General features: G+C 36.7%; 1 protein-coding gene and 1 long non-coding RNA gene across 2 annotated transcripts; one reads left to right on the forward strand and one right to left on the reverse strand.

Moving 5' to 3' along the window:
* Positions 1 to 9,839: 9,839 nt before the first annotated feature.
* On the reverse strand, positions 9,840 to 14,680 carry LOC125244391 (ladderlectin-like). The gene is made up of 6 exons (XM_048154479.1): positions 14,634 to 14,680; positions 14,153 to 14,232; positions 13,881 to 13,975; positions 11,583 to 11,708; positions 10,210 to 10,318; positions 9,840 to 10,071 (listed from the first exon to the last, which is right to left on the reverse strand). The coding sequence occupies exons 1-6, from the start codon at positions 14,678 to 14,680 to the stop codon at positions 10,004 to 10,006; spliced, it is 525 nt and encodes a 174-aa protein (XP_048010436.1). The 3' UTR covers positions 9,840 to 10,003.
* A 294-nt stretch (positions 14,681 to 14,974) lies between these two features.
* LOC125245514 lies at positions 14,975 to 18,035 on the forward strand. Its single transcript, XR_007179560.1, has 4 exons — positions 14,975 to 17,125; positions 17,357 to 17,399; positions 17,521 to 17,793; positions 17,900 to 18,035. It is a non-coding gene; the product is annotated as an uncharacterized LOC125245514 (long non-coding RNA).
* The last annotated feature ends 1,836 nt before the right edge of the window (positions 18,036 to 19,871 follow it).

The following is a 19,871-nucleotide window of genomic DNA, read 5'->3' on the forward strand; positions in this document are numbered from 1 at the left end:
TGTGGACAAACAACGATAAATAGACAGAGACAGTTTTACAAAGAGCACTTGCTGAAGACACAGAAGCTGGCATTCTTTATTTCTGGCTATGCTCTATAGTTTACTAGTCTGCAACATCACCAGCCTATGGCGTTCCGTCATGCTATTGGACAGTTTACACGTGCTTCACTACACAATCACGCAGAGGCGTTCCCACCGCGTCTCAACGCAGCTCGAGTTCCCATGAGAGGGAACTCTTCTGCTCCATGCAGACCTCTCTGCAGTTGTGTAATGTGTGTAAGAGAATTAAATAATTAATATAATTAAATAATTATCTGCCATCTTTTAAAACTATTACACAGTGTGTTTGGTAATTAATCAATTATACAGGAAACAGCTGAATCTGTATCTCTTGTTATTTGATTTAGGTATTTTAGGTAACTTTCTACTGTTTCCCTTAAGATAACAGGAGAAGAATGTGATTCCAATAATTCTGAACCTTCAGCGTATGATTTAACATGAAAATCATTAAGAATAATTGACATATTAACCTGTAATAATGAAAACTAATGAGGGTCTGACATTTGCAATAGATTACAGTAAAAAGGTCAGCCTATAATACACTATAATCATAAGTTCTGATCTGTCTATACATGTATGTTTGTATAAAGAGTTTCAGCACTGAGACAGACAGGACCCATGAATATCACATGTGTCTCAAAAATGTTTTGTTAAAGTAGTAAACCTAATAATGTTAATAATAATTTGTTGCTGATTCTTGATCTGTATCTCTTCATCCTACATAAATATATAAGAGAATAAAGAGATTTTGTGACATTTTCTTTTCCTCATATTTTCATGAATACTTCCCCAACAATGCTTGCTTTGAGCACTCATGATATCATATTTATCAGTCCCATGTGGAGTTTGAGATTTTTTGTGTGTGTGTGAATTTTGCGATCAAAATGACTGATTTTGTGGTGGCAATTTCCAGAAATCTGCCAAAAAAGGTTTTATTAACTTGTTAGGCTATTATAGATAGCTAGGCTAGTCTAGTGGTGTACTATCTAGCTTTAATATCATGATCTTTTAGAGGGTTTTTTTTAGGTGGGAATGTAGTTATTTAGACCTCAAATGTGACATATATAATCATAGCCCTTATTTTATAAATTGTTTAGACGCTGTCTCAGATGTGAACTCCAGGCCATAAGCAGCCGTTCAGTGCTCATGTACCCACCGAGAACAGCTTTATCTCGACCAGTCCATTCAAGAATTTGCTGCTGGCTCTAGATGGTTAAACATGAGATATGAGATATAATTCATTTTGGGTATATTAAACAGGCAATCTTTGATCTTATTAGGGTCAGTCCACAAAATCGGTGCCTTTTGTGTCCCTAAGAAATACGAAGTACTATAACAACAAATAAATTTGTGATTTAAAAACATATCAATACTGTGTATTGTTTTATCAATATTACACCAAAGTAAAGTCAATTAAAAAATTATTTTAAATAATTAAAATTGCATTTGCATCTGATAAGGGTAAGGTTTTTGGCCTGTCCCTTGCTATGATTGTTCTTTTTCAGCAGGACTTTTAATTTGCAAATTGAATGGAAAATGATATAAAAATCACATTTGCATATGAAGAGTTTGGTTCCAAAATGCGATAAACGGCATTTTCAAAAAATTGAGTTTCCGCCAAAATCAGTAGTATTGGATCTGGTCTGTATTGAAAAGTCATTTATTAATTTTGTGCAAAATATGATATCCGTTGTGTTATTCTGTCATGTTTTCTCCCTTTCTTTCCAAAACGTGACAAACGCCAGTCTCCTTTTTCTGCAGAACGCGATATATCCTCTCAACCAATCACAGAGCACCATTCCACACCACTGTAAACATTGAATGGCTTTTTTTAAAAAGCCATTTTTAATACCAATGTACTCGGCAAATGTGTTTATTTTAACCGTGCGGTGGCGCCAGATACTCTTTAATCGGTAATGACAAATAATTTATAACATTAACAAGATGACTCGTTGAATTCATTATGGGAGCGACGGCTGAATGTATTTTTAGTTGCATGCCTGTATATAAGATAAATATTGGCAAAGTTTAGACTCTGTCATATATGTGAATCAACTTACTTTGTTGTGTATTTTCAATTTGAAAAATAACTTTTATATTGATGGATTAATTGCATTTTAAAAAAAAAAGTGTCATGGATTTATTACATTTTGGGAAAAAAAGTAATACTTTTTTATAATAAACTTTTTTAAATCAAAATGTAGATTTGAATTTTTAATGTTTTTATAACCAAAAGATGCTATGTGAAAAGTTTGAAACAGAAAATAGTGGTTTTCATTTTTCCACTTTCTTTGTAAAGAAAACAACCTTTTTACTCAAATGAATCAAAATGGAGTTATTGCGTTTTGGAACCAAACTCTTCATATTGTTCTAAGTATAGTCTTATTGTCAAGCAATGTTTTAGCATAAGTATACATTATTTTCTATAAAATATAAACCATTTTATCAGTGTCCCCGATTTCATGTCAGCCCTGTTACCCTCACCAAAAAAACAAAAAAAAAACTTGTAAAATGGTACATTCCAGTAACATTACTTCCAGGAAGTTACATCATCTCTCAACCAGTATGCCAACAGTTAGAACACAAGTATGTTTCTCTCTCTTCTATAATGTTCTATTTTTGATGATTTATGAGGTTGACTGAGGGGGGATATCGTGCAATGTCAAACCTCTTACTGTTTTTGAAGTATACATTTAAACACTTATTTAATGTAATACATTTTTTTAACTACAAGTAATATCCGTTCAAAGTGTACAACATGTGCTTTTGTTATCTGGTCTGTTAGCTAGTAAATAAGCTTGAAATCGTCAAACCTGTTACCTTCAGCCCTATTACTTTTCCAGAGTGAACAGGTCTTGACATGTGGTAACATTTGTCTGTCTTTAAAAATTTTAAAAGATCATCCCAGGAGTATTATTGATCTAATGTCTTTACTATTCATTGCGGGTGGCATATGAGCATCATTTTTTAGTTAATGTTTTTAGTACTTGTTAGTATTAGTATTGTTGGTACACACATCTCGTAATTAAAAAAATAACTATTTAAATAGTTTTAACACTGTGTTAATTTTATTTAGATTTTATATTTGCAATATAATACACTTTCACAGATGATAGTAGTATGCCATTAAGTGCAGCAGAAAAACAAAGGCGCTACTGCACTCGCCGAGATGCGGATCCTGAAAGAAGGGCAAAATACCTTGAATGGGAGAAGCAGAAATGGAGGAAAGACAGAAAGCAGGGGAAGAAAAAAGACATTCAAGAGTGCAGTGAGAGAGAGCAGAGGTTACAGCAAAAAAAAAAAAAAATGGACAGCAGCCCAGGCAAAGTGTAGGGCAGCTAAAAAGGCAGCTTCAGTTGCACTCAGCAGCCTGTCCACACCTCCAGTGAGCCCAGAATCACAACAGCCAGATCGACAAGAAGCTGGTCCTTCAAGGTCAGAATAGTAAAAAAAAAAAAAGTGTGTATATATATATATATATATATATATATATATATATATATATATATATATATAATGTTGTAATGATGAGACAAACAGTATAAGCAGTGCATTGAGACATAGGACAATGCATTCAAGAATACAAGTATAGAATAGAGAGAGAATATACAGACAAGTATAGAATAACTATAGCTCAAGAATAGATATATAACAAGTACACTACACAAGACCTAGATTTATCCTAGTGGAATTCAACTTATATAAGGGTTACTTTTTTGGTTTATACTTACATTTCAGGCAATGTCAAGCAAGAAGAAAACATTCAAAAAGACATCACAAAAAAAACCAACTGTCCTTTTGTTACGCCTGGAAAGAGAGCTGGAAAAGGAATGTAAAGAGAAGGAGAAATTCAAGAAGAAAAGAAAAAAACACTGTCCGCAAAATCCAAGTTCAACCGTGAGCCGCACACTTTGCCCAAAGTGGTTAGAAGACATATCATTTTCCATACTGCCCTAACCAAAGACCTCAGTGAACGGTATCACAATGAAAAAGAGAGGCAGCAAAAATATGTGCAGGAGGAAAGATAGTCCTGAAGTACAGGCTTAGAAAGTATGCTCAGGTGGTTTTGGGATTCTCAAAGAAAAGGTGGAAATACTCTGACAAAACCAAAGAGGAAACACTCGGACAGCTGATGCAATAAAAGACTGTGAGGCTGTTCTTTGAATGGGATGATGTGAGCCATTTGACCACTGGTAGGAAGCAGACAAAGACAAAAAACAAACTTAAAAATATGATTCCTCATGGACACAATGAGAAATGCGCACAGGAAGTTCTTAGGCAGAATACCCAAACAGAATAATTTCTTATTCTTATTTTGTCACCTGCGTCCTTTTTGGGTGGTCAGTCCAAGCCATCTGAGAGAGAGACTTGTTTGAGCAAGATGCCTGAAAACCTCAGCTTCATCGCAAACAAGCTCTTCCACCTGAAGATACTAAAACATTGCAACACTGAGGAGTTGGTAGAACAGGTTGTGTGTAACTCCAAGAACAAGAAATGCATGAATGGCCAGTGCGAAGGGTGTAAGAAGAATGGTTGTCCTGTTATTACACCATACAATCCGACAGCCATTGTTTCATATTCACTGTAGATAACAGAAGAGAAGCAAAGATCAGAAAGTGGGAAAACTCAGTCATTCAAAATCACTGGCAAAAAAGAGATGGAGACCACCACGGAAGCCCTCATTGACCTGTTCAATGTACAGTTGTTAAAATTCAAGCAGCATATTTTTAACATCAGCCATCAATTTGCCTTCACCAGAGCACTCAAGAAAGAACTGTCCAGTCATGAGTGCATAATACATGTGGACTTTTCAGAGAATTACGGATGTAAATATAATGTAAATATAGCTCTGAAGTCCAAGCTGTGCATTTTGGTGCTTTGTATCAACAAGCCACACTACATACTGGTGGACCAAATGCCACACCTTTCTGTTTCTGCACTGTGTCCTCATCCAGACAAAAGGGCCCACCTGCAATTTGGGAACATCTCAGGCCTGTGCTGAACTACATCAGTCAGGAGTAATCTGCTGTGAAGGTGCTGCATTTTCAAAGCGATGGTCCCTGCACACAATACTGGCAACATGGAAACTTGTACCTATTTTGCACAGAACTGTACAAAAGAGGCTTCACACAAGGTACATGGAATTTCTATGAAGCAAACCATGGCACAGGGGGCTCCTGATGGAGTAGGAGGTGCACTCAAGAGACAAGCAGATGATCTTGTTGTCACTGACCAGAACATAAACCTCCATCAAGCTGTTTTATGTGGAGAAGGAGGATATAGAGAAGGCAATGCAGGCTATGCCTCAAAACATCCAACCAGTTCCCTCAACCATGCGCCTACATCAGGTTGTGACACTGGCAAGAGGTAGCCTGATCTGCCATGATGTCAGTTGCATGTGTTTAGCTATGAAGAGGCTTGAATGCCAATGTCCTGACTCCCAGTTTTCTGTGTGACCAAACTCCAATCCAACACAGTGCAGCCGACTAGGTCAAATGCATGCACAGTGCAGGTCGAAATAAATTCTTTTGGACTAACCGAGATGATTCATTTATTCTCCGATGCTTCCTGAAGCAGTGTTTTGAAATTGGCCATCTCTATATAAGTCATTATTTTGTTTTTTTTGCCACTCCAAAAATATTCTCGTGGCTTTATAATATTAATATTGAACCACTGTACTCACATGAACTGATTTAGATGTGTTTTTAGTACATTAATGGATCTTGAGAGAGGAAATGTCATTGCTCCCTATGGAGGCCTCACTGAGCCATCAGATTTCAACAAAAATATCTTAATTTGTGTTCCGAAGATTAACGAAGGTCTTACGGCTGTGGAACAGAACGAAATTTTCATTTGTGGGTGAACTAACCCTTTAACTTAAATCCTGTACTAGAGCACTGCTTTTGTCCGTTTGCTTGTGTTTATTTCCTGTTGTCTTTTACTATGGTTTTTGTTGTTAATTTAAATATTGTTGTTCAATAAATATTATTTTATATAAATCATATTTGGTATTGAGAAAGGGATCGTGATATGGACTTAAGTAAAGTTACATTATTACACCATTAGATGAAACCAAAAACTCTTTATGAGAGAGTCAAAACAAGGAAGTTGTCATGGAAAATCCCCTTAAAGTGTTAGTTCACCCAAAAATGAAGTTTCTGTCATTAATTACTCACCCTCATGTTGTTTCAAACCCGTAATACCTTTGTTCATCTTTGGAACACAAATTCAGACAAGACATTGTTAAAATAAACCACGTGACTGCAGTGGTTCAACCTTAATGTTGCGACGAGAAAACCTTTTGTGCGCAAAAACTAAACAAAAATAACGACAAATTCATCTCTCCCCTGTCATTCTCCTATGCTGTTTACGTTCAGCACTTCCAGGTTCTACATCAGAACAGCTCAGTATTCATCAACCCTTGTCACTTTCTAATATTCTTTTTGCATTTAAAATGCCAAAACTTTTGAGGCAACTACTGTTGTAGTAAAATGAAAAGTTACTTAAACACTGAATAAAAAGTTTTTGCCTGTTAGTTTTTTTTGTTGTTGTTGATCCTTCCAGTTTCTTAGCTGTAGCCAATTCTATTCATGTATTGCAGTGCAGCTATGCGAACATTTACCCCAGGTTTGGCTGATGCTGCATTGGGTCCACAGTAGTCTTCAGTCCATCAAGTTCCACATTCAATTTCAGGAACCTGGATGTCAGAATTTGTGTGACTGGGGATAAGACCAATGCTTTCCCAATCTATTTGTGGAATCTGTAAGAAATTATGAATTAGTTTAAAAATAAATATGAATGAATAGACTAAACAAAAAGAGTTAGATATGACTACCTCATCACACTCTTTTTAGAAGGGTACTGCTGCCCCAGTTGCCACAGCAGATTGGGAGAGAGATTGCCCTCTGTTGAAAGGGGATGATTGTCCCACTCATCTCTGAATATATCGTATATATAAGAATATAAGTACCGGTGCTGGTCATATAATTAGTATATCATCAAGAAGTTGATTTATTTCACTAATTCCATTCAAAAAGTGAACTTGTATATTATATTCATTCATTACACACAGACTGATATATTTCAAATGTTTATTTCTTTTAATTTTGATGATTAGTACTGACAACTAAGGAAAATCCCACATTCAGTATCTCAGAAAATTAGAATATTACTTAAGACCAATACAAAGAAAGGATTTTTAGAAATCTTGGCCAACTGAAAAGTATGAACATGAAAAGTATGAGCATGTACAGCACTCAATACTTAGTTGGGGCTCCTTTTGCCTGAATTACTGCAGCAATGCGGCGTGGCATGGAGTCGATCAGTCTGTGGCACTGCTCAGGTGTTATGAGAGCCCAGGTTGCTCTGATAGTGGCCTTCAGCTCTTCTGCATTGTTGGGTCTGGCATATCGCATCTTCCTCTTCACAATTCACCATAGATTTTCTATGGGGTTAAGGTCAGGCGAGTTTGCTGGCCAATTAAGAACAGGGATACCATGGTCCTTAAACCAGGTACTGGTAGCTTTGGCACTGTGTGCAGGTGCCAAGTCCTGTTGGAAAATGAAATCTGCATCTCCATAAAGTTGGTCAGCAGCAGGAAGCATGAGGTGCTCTAAAACTTCCTGGTATACGGCTGCGTTGACCTTGGACCTCAGAAAACACAGTGGACCAACACCAGCAGATGACATGGCACCCCAAACCATCACTGACTGTGGAAACTTTACACTGGACCTCAAGCGCCTCTCCTCTCTTCCTCCAGACTCTGGGACCCTGATTTCCAAAGGAAATGCAAAATTTACTTTCATCAGAGAACATAACTTTGGACCACTCAGCAGCAGTCCAGTCCTTTTTGTCTTTAGCCCAGGCGAGATGCTTCTGACGCTGTCTGTTGTTCAAGAGTGGCTTGACACAAGGAATGCGACAGCTGAAACCCATGTCTTGCATACGTCTGTGCGTAGTGGTTCTTGAAGCACTGACTCCAGCTGCAGTCCACTCTTTGTGAATCTCCCCCACATTTTTGAATAGGTTTTGTTTCACAATCCTCTCCAGGGTGCTGTTATCCCTATTGCTTGTACACTTTTTTTCTACCACATCTTTTCCTTCCCTTCGCCTCTCTATTACTGTGCTTGGACACAGAGCCCTGTGAACAGCCAGCCTCTTTTGCAATGACCTTTTGTGTCTTGCCCTCCTTGTGCAAGGTGTCAATGGTCGTCTTTTGGACAAATGTCAAGTCAGCAGTCTTCCCCATGATTGTGTAGCCTACAGAACTAGACTGAGAGACCATTTAAGGGCCTTTGCAGGTGTTTTGAGTTAATTAGCTGATTGGAGTGTGGCACCAGGTGTCTTCAATATTGAACCTTTTCACAATATTCTAATTTTCTGAGATACTGAATTTGGCATTTTCCTTAGTTGTCAGTTATAATCATCAAAATTAAAAGAAATAAACGTTTGAAATATATCAGTCTGTGTGTAATGAATGAATATAATATACAAGTTTCATTTTTTCAATGGAATTAGTGAAATAAATCAACTTTTTGATGATATTCTAATTATATGACCAGCACCTGTAAGTTGAGTCTGGCCTAAATTAAGCATTAAAAAATATTACAATTTAGTCAGAAGACTTCTCTGTGGTATGTTCTTGCTCAAGTCTTAAACACACTTAAAATCAAAGCTTCTGTAGGCTTTTTTAATCAATTACATTTCTTTTAATTGGTTATTTATCTTTTTACAATAAACAAAAATGTAAATGCAAATAAAACTGTCTTTAAAGTAAAAACATTCTCAACAGAAGTTATACATGTTTGAAATTGCATGCGAGTTATTATTATGTGTGATTTTATTTTTGGTTTGGGCTGCTGGGTGGAAGAATTCGAGAACATTGGGGAGTGATATTCTCTTTTTTATAGGATAATCAAATTACATCCATGCTATCAGAGTTACATGACACTCTCTCAGAAATGTTTTTGTAACTGGAAATAATCATCCACCTCCAACTTAGACCAACAATTCAAATATCTGTCTCTAGGACTGGTGGGAGATCAAGGTGATTATGTTCTTCTTTGTGTTTTTAAAAATGAGTGGTGGATGAAAACCACATTTGAGTAAAAGTATAGCTACATTACCAGAAAATGACTTTTGTAGAAATTAAGTCACTGTTTAGAATATTACTTGAATAAGTTTTAAAGTATGTGATATTTATTATACTTAATTATGAAAAGTATTTTGATATTAATACTTAACTTAATTTAAAGAACAAAAAACAATTTTTCCTTCCCTGCCATCTTTTATTCAATTTATCTGTCTGTCTCTCCTTTCTTATCTACAGTAAAACCAAGTCATTACTTGAAACTGAAAAATTTGCTGTTCATCTTCAACAGAAATTGGTTTTCAAAATTGCAAGAATTCAATTGATTTTGTGGTGGGGCAACTTTTTCCCTCCAGGCTTCGGTTGGTCAGTGTGCTTGTTCCTTAAATAACCTAGGGGTGTCCAATCTCTGTCCTGGAGGGCCACCGTCCTGCAGAGTTTAGCTCCAACTTTTCTCAACACATCTGTCTGGAAGTTTCTAGTATGTCTACTTAGACCTTGATTAGCTGGTTCAGGTGTATTTAATTAGGGTTGGAGCTGAACTCTGCAGGACAGTGGCCCTCCAGGAGCAGGATTGGACACCCCTGTAATAACCATATCCTCAAACTTTGCAACACAATATTTTTATATTTATTTATACATTTATTTGATTTAACTCCACAACACACATGATTTGTTTATTAATGCTTTTATTGATTAGAGGAGGGTTTCAGATAATGTATTTAGAAGAGATTAAAGCTTAGAAAAGATTCAAATGAAGTTTAATTTTAGAATATATATATATTTTTTTTGTAAAGATAAGATCATAAAGTGTAAAATCAATGTAACTGTGGAGCAGCATGCCTGCATATGATCTCAAGCATCTGTAACACAAATATAGCCTATTTGGCCTGCACAGGTCCAGTCGTTCCAGCAGCGGTTAGCTGTAGGGTGGAAAAATGAAGTAAGTTATTCTGATCATTATAGTGGTGGTAGAATCAAAATAAAACAGAATGTTCAACCCAAGTATGATATGAAATTATAGTATTGTAAATTATTCAAAAACCAGACTGCATGCTTACAGGTCCAGCTGATATCCACACAGTTCTCTTTACCAGAACCATTAGGTTCTGTAGCGCACCAGTTGGTAAAGTCATTCACAGTTCCATCACTCCACAGCCACTGTCCTTCCTAAAGAGCAAAGACATGATTATAAGAGTGCACTACTGTACTCAGACTCCAGTATGGAGCTAATTAATTTCAGATTTAACCCATCTTCATTAGAACATTTGCATTTACTCTATAGAGCAGAAATTCCAGTATCACTTTATTTTGATGGTCCCTTTTAAACATTCTGCTGACTATAAGTAATGTTGCACCTATTTCTCAACCAACTCTCATTAGAGTAACAGAAGACTGTCTACTTAAAGGATTAGTTCACTTTCAAATTAAAATTTCCTGATAATTTACTCACCCCCATGTCATCCAAGATGTTCATGTCCTTCTTTCGTCAGTCGAAAAGAAATGAAGGCTTTTGATGAAAACATTCCAGGATTATTCTCCATATAGTGGACTTCAATGGAGCCCAAATGGTTGAAGGTCAAAATTAGTTTCATTGCAGCTTCAAAGTGTTCTACATGATCTCAGACAAGAAATAAGAGTCTTATCTAGAGAAACCATCACTCATTTTCTAAAAAAAATCAAAATTGTTATATACTTACACTAGCATATTGTATATGACAATTTAGTTCAAACTTTGACCTGTGGAGGGCAGTAATACACTTAGCAGTGTCTACACTGCTGGAATTCAAATAGAGAAGAAGAGAGCTAGTTCAAGATGAGCATTTATGGTTAAAATGTATAATTGTTTTTTTTTTTTTTTTTTTTTTTTTTTAGAAAATTAGTGATGGTTTCTCTAGATAAGACTCTTATTCCTCATCTGGTATCGTTTAAAGCTCTTTGAAGCTGCACTGAAACTGTAATTTTGACCTTCAACCGTTTGGGCTCCATTGAAGTCCACTATAAGGAGAAAAATCCTGGATTGTTTTCATCAAAAACCTTCATTTCTTTTCAACTAAAGAAAGTAAGACATGAACATCTTGGATGACATGGGGGTGAGTAAAATCTCAAGAAATTTTAATTTGAAAGTGAACTAATAATATAATATCTGCTAACTCTTTATTGTGATGGTCCCAAAAGATATTCTACTTGTTATATAAGTAATTTTGCAACTACATGTCAACTTATTGTAACCCTAACCCTACTAGTCTAATAATTCTTGACTAACACTTTAATGAGAGTTTTTTGACACGTAGGTGTAACGTTACAGGAACCGTGGACTAACTGTATTGTTGCATCCCTAGTCAATATGTTAAAGGGACCATCAAAATAAAATGAAACTGAAATTCCAGTCTACAAACAAATAGATTTATTTATTACACACAATTTAACTTACTTGTACAGCATCATGAGCACCAATCCAAGCACGTGAGGAAGAAGGCGGCAACAGACCCAGCAGAAACTCATTTTCCAGTTTATTATGCACAGATGCGAGATTCGCACCAAGACCTTGGCAGTTTCTCTAAAGAGAAAGATTTTTTTGTTATTGTCAATACAAAATCTAATATTTTTAGCATAAAGCGTAAGTGACTTTTTGAACTTCATTTTAGTCATTTTCAAACAAAGTCTGATCGATTATTTGCTCAGTATCAGTTTTCTGTATTATTTATTTACAATAAAAGGGTTTACTTTACAAATAATAAATATCACCATTCACATGTTGTATTAAGTGTATTTAAAAGGGTAATTTCACTCAAACATGAAATTTCTGTCATTAAGTACTCTCCCTCATGTTGTTCCACACCCGTAAGACATTCATTCATCTTCAGAACACAAATTAAGATATTTTTGATAAAATTCAAGAGTTTTTTTTATCCTCCATTGAAAGCAACAAAATTACCACATTCAAGGTCCAGAAAGGTAGTTAGACTAAAATTGTTACTGTGCGTTCACACCGCCACCGGCGAGAGCGTCAACATTCGCCTTGGCCGCCCTGCCAACAACGCTGTACTGTTCGTTCAAACCGCCGCCGACGGGAGGGTCAAAGTAAATGACAAGTCACGTCAACCAATCGGAAGCCTCTCAAGCGAGGACCTCTACATTCCAAATGGTTGCCGCCGAACCGCGTCATAGCTCGTTACCATAAAGTTGACTTGATTTCAACTCTTCTCGACGCTCTCACCGTCCAAGACGCGCCGCTCTGCTCTCGCCGGAGCTCGCCACCGGCTCTCATTGAAAATTAATGACTAGTGTCACTTTGATGCTCTCGCCGCCGGCGGTGTGAACACACAGTTAGGTAGTTAGATTAAAATTGTCCATGTGACCACAGTGGTTTACAGTTTATAGTGGTTCAGGGTTTATGCAAAATATTAGAATATGCCGTGTATATTTTGATCACATCCAACAGTCTTTTAAATCCATTCACTGATTGTTAATTTTTTTATTTAATTTTTACATTATTATTTATTATTATTATTATTAGGCTATCATTATTGGTTAAATGTTTTTTATTCATTGTTATGTAGCCCTATTTGCTTTATTTTCCCCTTCATTTCGTGTATCATTTCTATAGGCCTATATTATGTTGTTAGCTATACTGTGTAAATACTTTAAATGCCAGATCATGCCAATAAAATGTGACTTTGACTGTATTGTAGCCGTGAATATAGGATAAATGAGCATCTGTTATTATTTGTAGACCCTCGTGCCCGTGACAGCATTTGAATGAAATTCGAATAATTTATTATTATTAATTGGTTGTTAAAAGAACATTTAAGCTAAAAAAAAAAAAAAATCCATTCACTGATATAGCCTAGACAAAAACTTAATTTTGTTCATCATTTTATTTAGGTTTTATAGGCATATTAATAATAATAATTATTATTATTTTTTATTATTATTATTATTATTATTATAAAGACACGATCAGAAGGCTGTGAGATGGGATGGATAAACGTTCATTATCATTAAATTAAGTTTGTTATCAAATTGATAATAACAAACTTGCTATAGTGGCAACATCTCGCAATATAGGCTATTTATAGCTTATTACATTGCGCGTGATGTTGACTATATAGACAGCATTCAAATAATAATAATTTCTTAATTCAGCACTTATTTTATCATTCTTAATTCCAGGTTGCTATGGTAGCGCGCGTTGTTTACACATGTAACTCGTGGCCACGAGAAATAGATGTCGTTCCCTCAACATAATGAAGTCGTGGCCACGAGAAAAATATCTTGTTCCCTCACCATATGATCTCGAGGTCACGACTTTACATCGCGTGGCCACGACATAAGGATGACGTTACCTCGACAAAACGATCTCGTGGCCACGACATATTATCACGTTCCCACGAATTAATATCTTGTGGCCACGACATATTATCACGTTCCCACGAGTTTATATGTCGTGGCCACGACAAAACTAAGTGAACCGAACATGTCCCCTCCCGGTCACCGTACAAAACATACCTAATCAGCATATGTTGTTTTTTTCAACAGGAATAACTGTCCCTAACCTTACCCGTATCCACCTCAATAGCAGCAAAAGTGATTTGCAATACAACATCATCACAATAAGTACATTGTACCCTATTTATTTATTTATTTATTTATTGATTTATCTAGATATAGTTAAAGACACCTACTGTAAAGTGTGACCAAATCACCTTGTTGTAACTTAACACATTACCTCTGCTGTGATCCAGTTAACCAACGGAGAGAAGTACTTGAAACACCGGAGTCCAAAACTTGACCATCCAGCGGGGCATTTCATGACTAAATCAACTGCATCGGGTACATAAATGTTAGGGCATTCGTAATATTCACAGCAAAGAATTATTTTATGTTTGTGTGATTTTGTGCCTAAATTAGGTGTACTTTGACACTGTAAATCCCTCATTAATCATGTAAATATTAGTAAATGGAATAGAAAGGGTTTTTACAATTAAATGTTTTGGTTACTTTTTGCATTCCCCATGGAGAAGATGACGAAAAGAAGCATTAGACTTCTCAGCACTTGCCATGATGAACATGAAATGAACCTAAAAATGAATAAGCAGAAAACGTTAGATGTCTGCACTCATATACTGCACACTGTGGATTCTCAATGTATTTTAAAGACAAAGAACAAAGATACATTAGAAATGTTATTCAGTAGGTTTTTGTTCCCAAAACTCACCTTGGTTTGGTTGTCTCCTGTAGAATCTCAGAGGAAGATTTTGTGAAGTTCCAGAAACAGCTCTGCTTTTATACTTTACTTAACGTCAAGTGTGTGTGGGCTTATAGTCACGAGGATGACATGTGATTGTTTGAAATGTAGAGTTTATATACACAATAAATAAAATCCTAATAAAGGATAATGGGGTAAGATGAGCCTGTAGAATAAATGTTATGTTAGCTAAATATTTTTAAGTACTTCAAATATTTATAGTTAAGTGTTAACCTGTTAACCTGCACCCCCGCTTTTGGAAAAATCCCAAGAAATGACATACCCAAACTAAAACAGATACAGTTCATGAACCCTTTGCACTAAAAGCATAAGTAAGGTCTCATTTGAAAGCAGACACTTTGCAGTAAAATCAAAATTAATTGTTGTAACAATGAAGAAAATAGTTTAAAATAGCTTCAAAGTTTTGAAAAGTTATTAGAAATTTATTTTTATGAAATATCTTTATTGAAATAAAAGTGAAGTTGGCCTTTTAGCAATCTAGAAATGCACTGCAGCTAAAGCCACATGTCTGACCATGTTACATTTCAAATCTGAAGATGATAAGTTTAAAACTCTGAGTTTTATTAAATGTTTTTCAAGACCATGTCACGACACTTTATTTAGAAAAGACTCTAAAATGTTAACTGATGTTTATTGTCGTCATCTAAGCATCTATTCAAGTGTATTGTCTATATTGTGTTTGTGGTGCTAACTGCCCCATTCAGTTTCAGTCTCCCCTGAACACATTCACACCTCTCCGGCCTGCTCATGGCTCTAATTATTCTTTTCTTTTGTCTATACAATTACTGATGTTCTATTCAAGATGATTTAATCCCTCATTTCTTTCAGAAAACTTCTCACTTCACCTTCTTTGAAACTGTATCTAATGCCCTTCTTGAAAAAATAAATAAATAAATAAATCAGTGAGCTGTACAATTCAAAATTATTTATTTGCATTAGCTCAGAACAGGTGCATCTCTGGGCTCGTTACCGTGTTAGCTTAGCACACCAACAAAACACGACAATGTATAAGATTAAAACCACGTTTTTGTTACAAACGTATAAGTCGAGTGTTTTACATAACCTTCTGTGATGTGATGTGGCTTCGGATCAAATATCAGACAGAAAATATATTATTTTAGGCTATTCTGCACAATGAGAAAAGCTATCTCGATTAGCATTGCATTATTAATATAATCTACTATTATAAATACCTGACATGGCGCGAAGGACACAGATAAACCACATATCGTCACAATCGTGTATTTATTACTTCCAAAAGTGTCGATTTGCACACAATATAGATGATTATAGTATAGGATTATATAGCATAGCATAGCGATGGAAGACTGTTAGTTCCTGGGAGGTCACATCCCAGATAGCATGTAGTAATCGGCCCGAAAAGAAAGAACATTCTCTAATATGTATAATATCAAATCTATTTATAAGTAATGTAGCAATTAATTATTTTATACGCTTTCATGTATTTTAAACGCATTTCACTTGGACGTGATCAAAACAATGGATTATTTACCAAGAGATATTAATGTTTGAGGTCATTTCGACAACATTCTGGTAAGCATCGACGCACATTTACATTTGTAGTATGTCTACTTAGCAGACGCTTATAAAGGAATTTTCTAAAGTTAACTTCACGTGACTGCCGCAAACGCGCGGCTTTCTTGCCTTGTCTGAAAACGTTCAATATGCCACTACAGCTAATAAACGGACAAAATCTTTTTCATCTTTGATCTAAGCATTGTTATGTGGATCTCGGGTGTTTACGCTGCACTAAACTTTGACGAGCAACAATTCAATCTGCAAACAAAGAGCTGAGGAAGAGGATGATGACGGGCCTGCATTCACGAGGAGAAAGATCAGGTTTGTCTGTTTGTTTTTAGTTTCCACGCTCATATATTTATATAAATGCAACTATAATAAGCAAAAGTTGTTTTATTCCATGTTTCTTCAAGAAGGTGAGTGAAGAGGATTTGTTTATACTGTCATAGAAGATCATTGTTTTCAAATAACCTCAATTAACTAAATACATACGCTAGTTACATAAGCTAGTTTCACTGATTTTTTTTTTGTTATGATGAGAATGTGCTGCAATACTATGCATTAGTATGTCTGAGATCATTTTCAGATGCTAAATGTAAGCAAAATTTACTTTTACAGATGCTTATGATTGCTAAATCATAGACAACACAAACACAATCACAGCTTTTGTTGCTACTAGCTGCTTCTTCACTCAGCATGTTAAGACGCACATGAATTAATGATTATTTCTCATGCCATAAATTGCTTTTAATATTTCTGTTTTGTAGTAATCAAGAGAAGTGTTATCATCGCTGAAGAAATGGCAGATTTTAATCCTCAGACACCAAGCAGTGCAAGCCCTGAAGAAATAACACCATGGACATCATCTTCTCTGACTGAACTAGCAAGGAGCTGTTGGAGCCAATGAGAAAGCTGGTAAGTTCAAGTAAAGTTTGGCACATTCAGTTAGACCATGTAACCTTTATTAATAGATACTTGTATACTATTTGCTCTTTACAGGTGGAATGTAAACCTGAGTAAACGGCGCTACTTTAATGATAATTTCTAAGTTTACTGAGCGATGTAAACTGCTGTCATCCACGTCACATCATTGCTCTAACCGACGTTACCTGAAGAATCCTTTCAGCGTAGCAGATATTCACAAGCGTCTGGAGCGAACTTAAAATGTAAGTAAAGCAAAACATTTTCTTTTTTTTCTTCATTTTTTCTTCATCTTCAATCTTCATTTGATTTTGTAAGGATATCTTAAGGAAGAAAATGTAGGGCAACATGTGTTGCTGCTTTTTGTTAAGCACACTGATCTGAGAAATGTGATTTTATTCTTAAAATCATGTGAATAAACTAGCAGTAGCTGTATCTACGATTAGTAAACTTTTGCAATCTTTCTTTGTTTTCAGGCCGAACTGGATGCTTACTGAAGAGTGAGCTTCAACACTTAAGGTAACTTAAGTTGAGTTGAAATGCAAGTTGCGTGATGTTTCCTCAGATAAATGGACAGACTTGACTTTCTCTTTTCTGCATCCACTGTTGGTTATACACTTGTGTGTTTTTGGTTTTCTAGGTTTGTGCAAAGTTACACCATATCACTGAAAACAGCACGCATCAACAAGATTTTAAATGTTTATGATCTTCAGGTGAGTTAAAATTTGTCAACACTTACTACCTCCATCACTGTCTTCACTGTATATACAATAAAGTTGGCTTGCTTGTTTAACATGTTAATGTTTGCTTGACTTTGAAGGGTGATCATGATGTCAACATGAAATGCACCGTAGCCCTCTGTGCTCTTCAGTGTACCTGTGAGGAGGACCCACAGTTCTTCAAGACTTGAAATGTAAGTATTCAATGCATTAACAGAATTGCTAGTATCAGTGAATGTAATGGTCTACTTTTAGTCTACTGAGTGAAACTTACAGTTGGACCCTCTATGCTTATTTCAGGAGGCGTTGGGAGAGCCAGACATCACTGATTCTGTCATTGTGGTCAATGAAACGAAAGCACAAGTCCTTCAAGCACTGCAGTTGTTAAAGAAGATGATCTTCAGTTTTATAATAAAAGACTAATCTTCAAAAAAAATCTTCAATTGTACAGCTGGAGGTTTATTTTATGTATTTATTTTTTTTTAGCTGTTGTTTGTTTTTGTCTTTTGAGTTAGTATTTTTATGTAATGAAGTCCTGCAGAGGTGCCTGATCCTGTTCCTGGAGATCTTCCTGCAGAGTTCAGCTAAGTTCTTCAGCTCATTATTTTGCTAAGTACAACAGCAATTTTTTTTCCATTTACAAATGTATTTAAAACATTAAGTTTGTCTATACTTATACACAGAGTGTAAAATTGAATAAGTAAATACCAGTGTGTCATTTTTCAAAGTGTGGTTACAATATTTGTATAACAACTAATGTTACTTGATGTAATATAGTTTTGTAATTGTTTTGTAAATAAAATGTTTTCATGCCAACCAGACCATGTGAGTTCTTTTCAAATGGACATATAATTGCTTTCATAATAATGTGATGTTTGTATAGATTTAAGTAATGTTATTTATGTATTATAGTTTATATAATTAAAATGTAAGAAAGCGTTTTGTCTGGGTATCAAATTTAAATGAAAAATTAATGAACAGTATGGTAGATGTATAAACGGGGCTGGACCGTTTCTGGCGCACTGTGCGCATTTGTGTTGGCCCGATACTTGCTTGATTGAGGCAGTGTCGGCACGGTTACGGCTGCCGCATCTGGCCCGATTCTGCCCTGTAGCGACGGCCCGATACCAGCTTGATTGCGGCAGTGTCGGCATGGAAATGGCTTCCGTGTCTGGCCCAATTGATTCGGCCTGGAATCGGGCATCGAGAAGACTTGGAACGAGTATATCATTCCTTGGGACCCATAAGCGCGCTTCTGGACCATATCCTTCCCAGTCCACCAAGTACTCCAGGTGACCACCACAGCGCCGGGAGTCCAAGATGTCTTTGACCAGGTAGGCTGCTCCATCGTCCACGATCAGAGGAAGGGACTTGGCTTCACCAGGCTCTGTGGAGGGAAGAACAGAGGGATGGTGAGGCTTGAGAAGTGACACATGGAAAACTGGGTGAATTCTATACTCAGGAGGGAGTTGCAGGTGATAGGTGACGGGGTTGATCTGCCGGGTGATGGTGAAGGGGCCAATGAACCTAGGACTCAGTTTCCTACAGGGCAGGCGCATTCTGATGTCCTGGGTTGACAGCCAAACCTTTGTCCTGGGTGGTACTGGGGTGCTTGGGAACGTCAAAGGTCAGCTGTCAACTTGCGCCTGCGTGGGGCTCGTTGGAGTTGCAGATGAGCTGAGTCCCAGACCCTCTCGCTCTCCCAGGGGAACAGTGGGGGTCGGAAACCGAGTATGCACTGGAAGGGAGTGAGTCCAGTAGTGGGTTGACAGAGAGAGTTCTGGGCGTACTCGGCCCAACCCAGAAACTGGTTCCAGGAGTCCTGGTGGCCGTGACAGAAGGTACGCAGGAAACGGCCGATCTCCTGAATCTTCCTATCTGTCTGCCCGTTCGTCTGGGGGTGGTATCCAGAAGAGAGGCTTATGGTCACATCTAGGAGTTTGAAGAAGGATTTCCACACTCTTGATGTGAATCCGCGGTCAGATACGATATCTTCGGGCAGTCCATAGTGTCTGAAGACATGGTTGAATAGAAGCTCAGCAGTATCCATTGCTGTTGGCAGTCCAGGCAGGGGAATAAGTCGACAGGACTTGGAGAACCGATCTACTATCACCAGTACACAGGTGCATCCGTTGGAGACTGGGAGATCCGTTATGAAATCCACTCCTAGGTGTGACCAGGGGCGGTTTGGAACGGGCAGAGGTTGGAGATTCAAGGAGGGAAGATGTCACGGGCTCTTCGAGATGGCACATTCCCTGCACCCCTGCACGTA

This window comes from Megalobrama amblycephala, linkage group LG14 (assembly GCF_018812025.1).
Source record: "Megalobrama amblycephala isolate DHTTF-2021 linkage group LG14, ASM1881202v1, whole genome shotgun sequence".
In the NCBI taxonomy this organism is placed as follows: Eukaryota; Metazoa; Chordata; class Actinopteri; order Cypriniformes; family Xenocyprididae; genus Megalobrama; species Megalobrama amblycephala.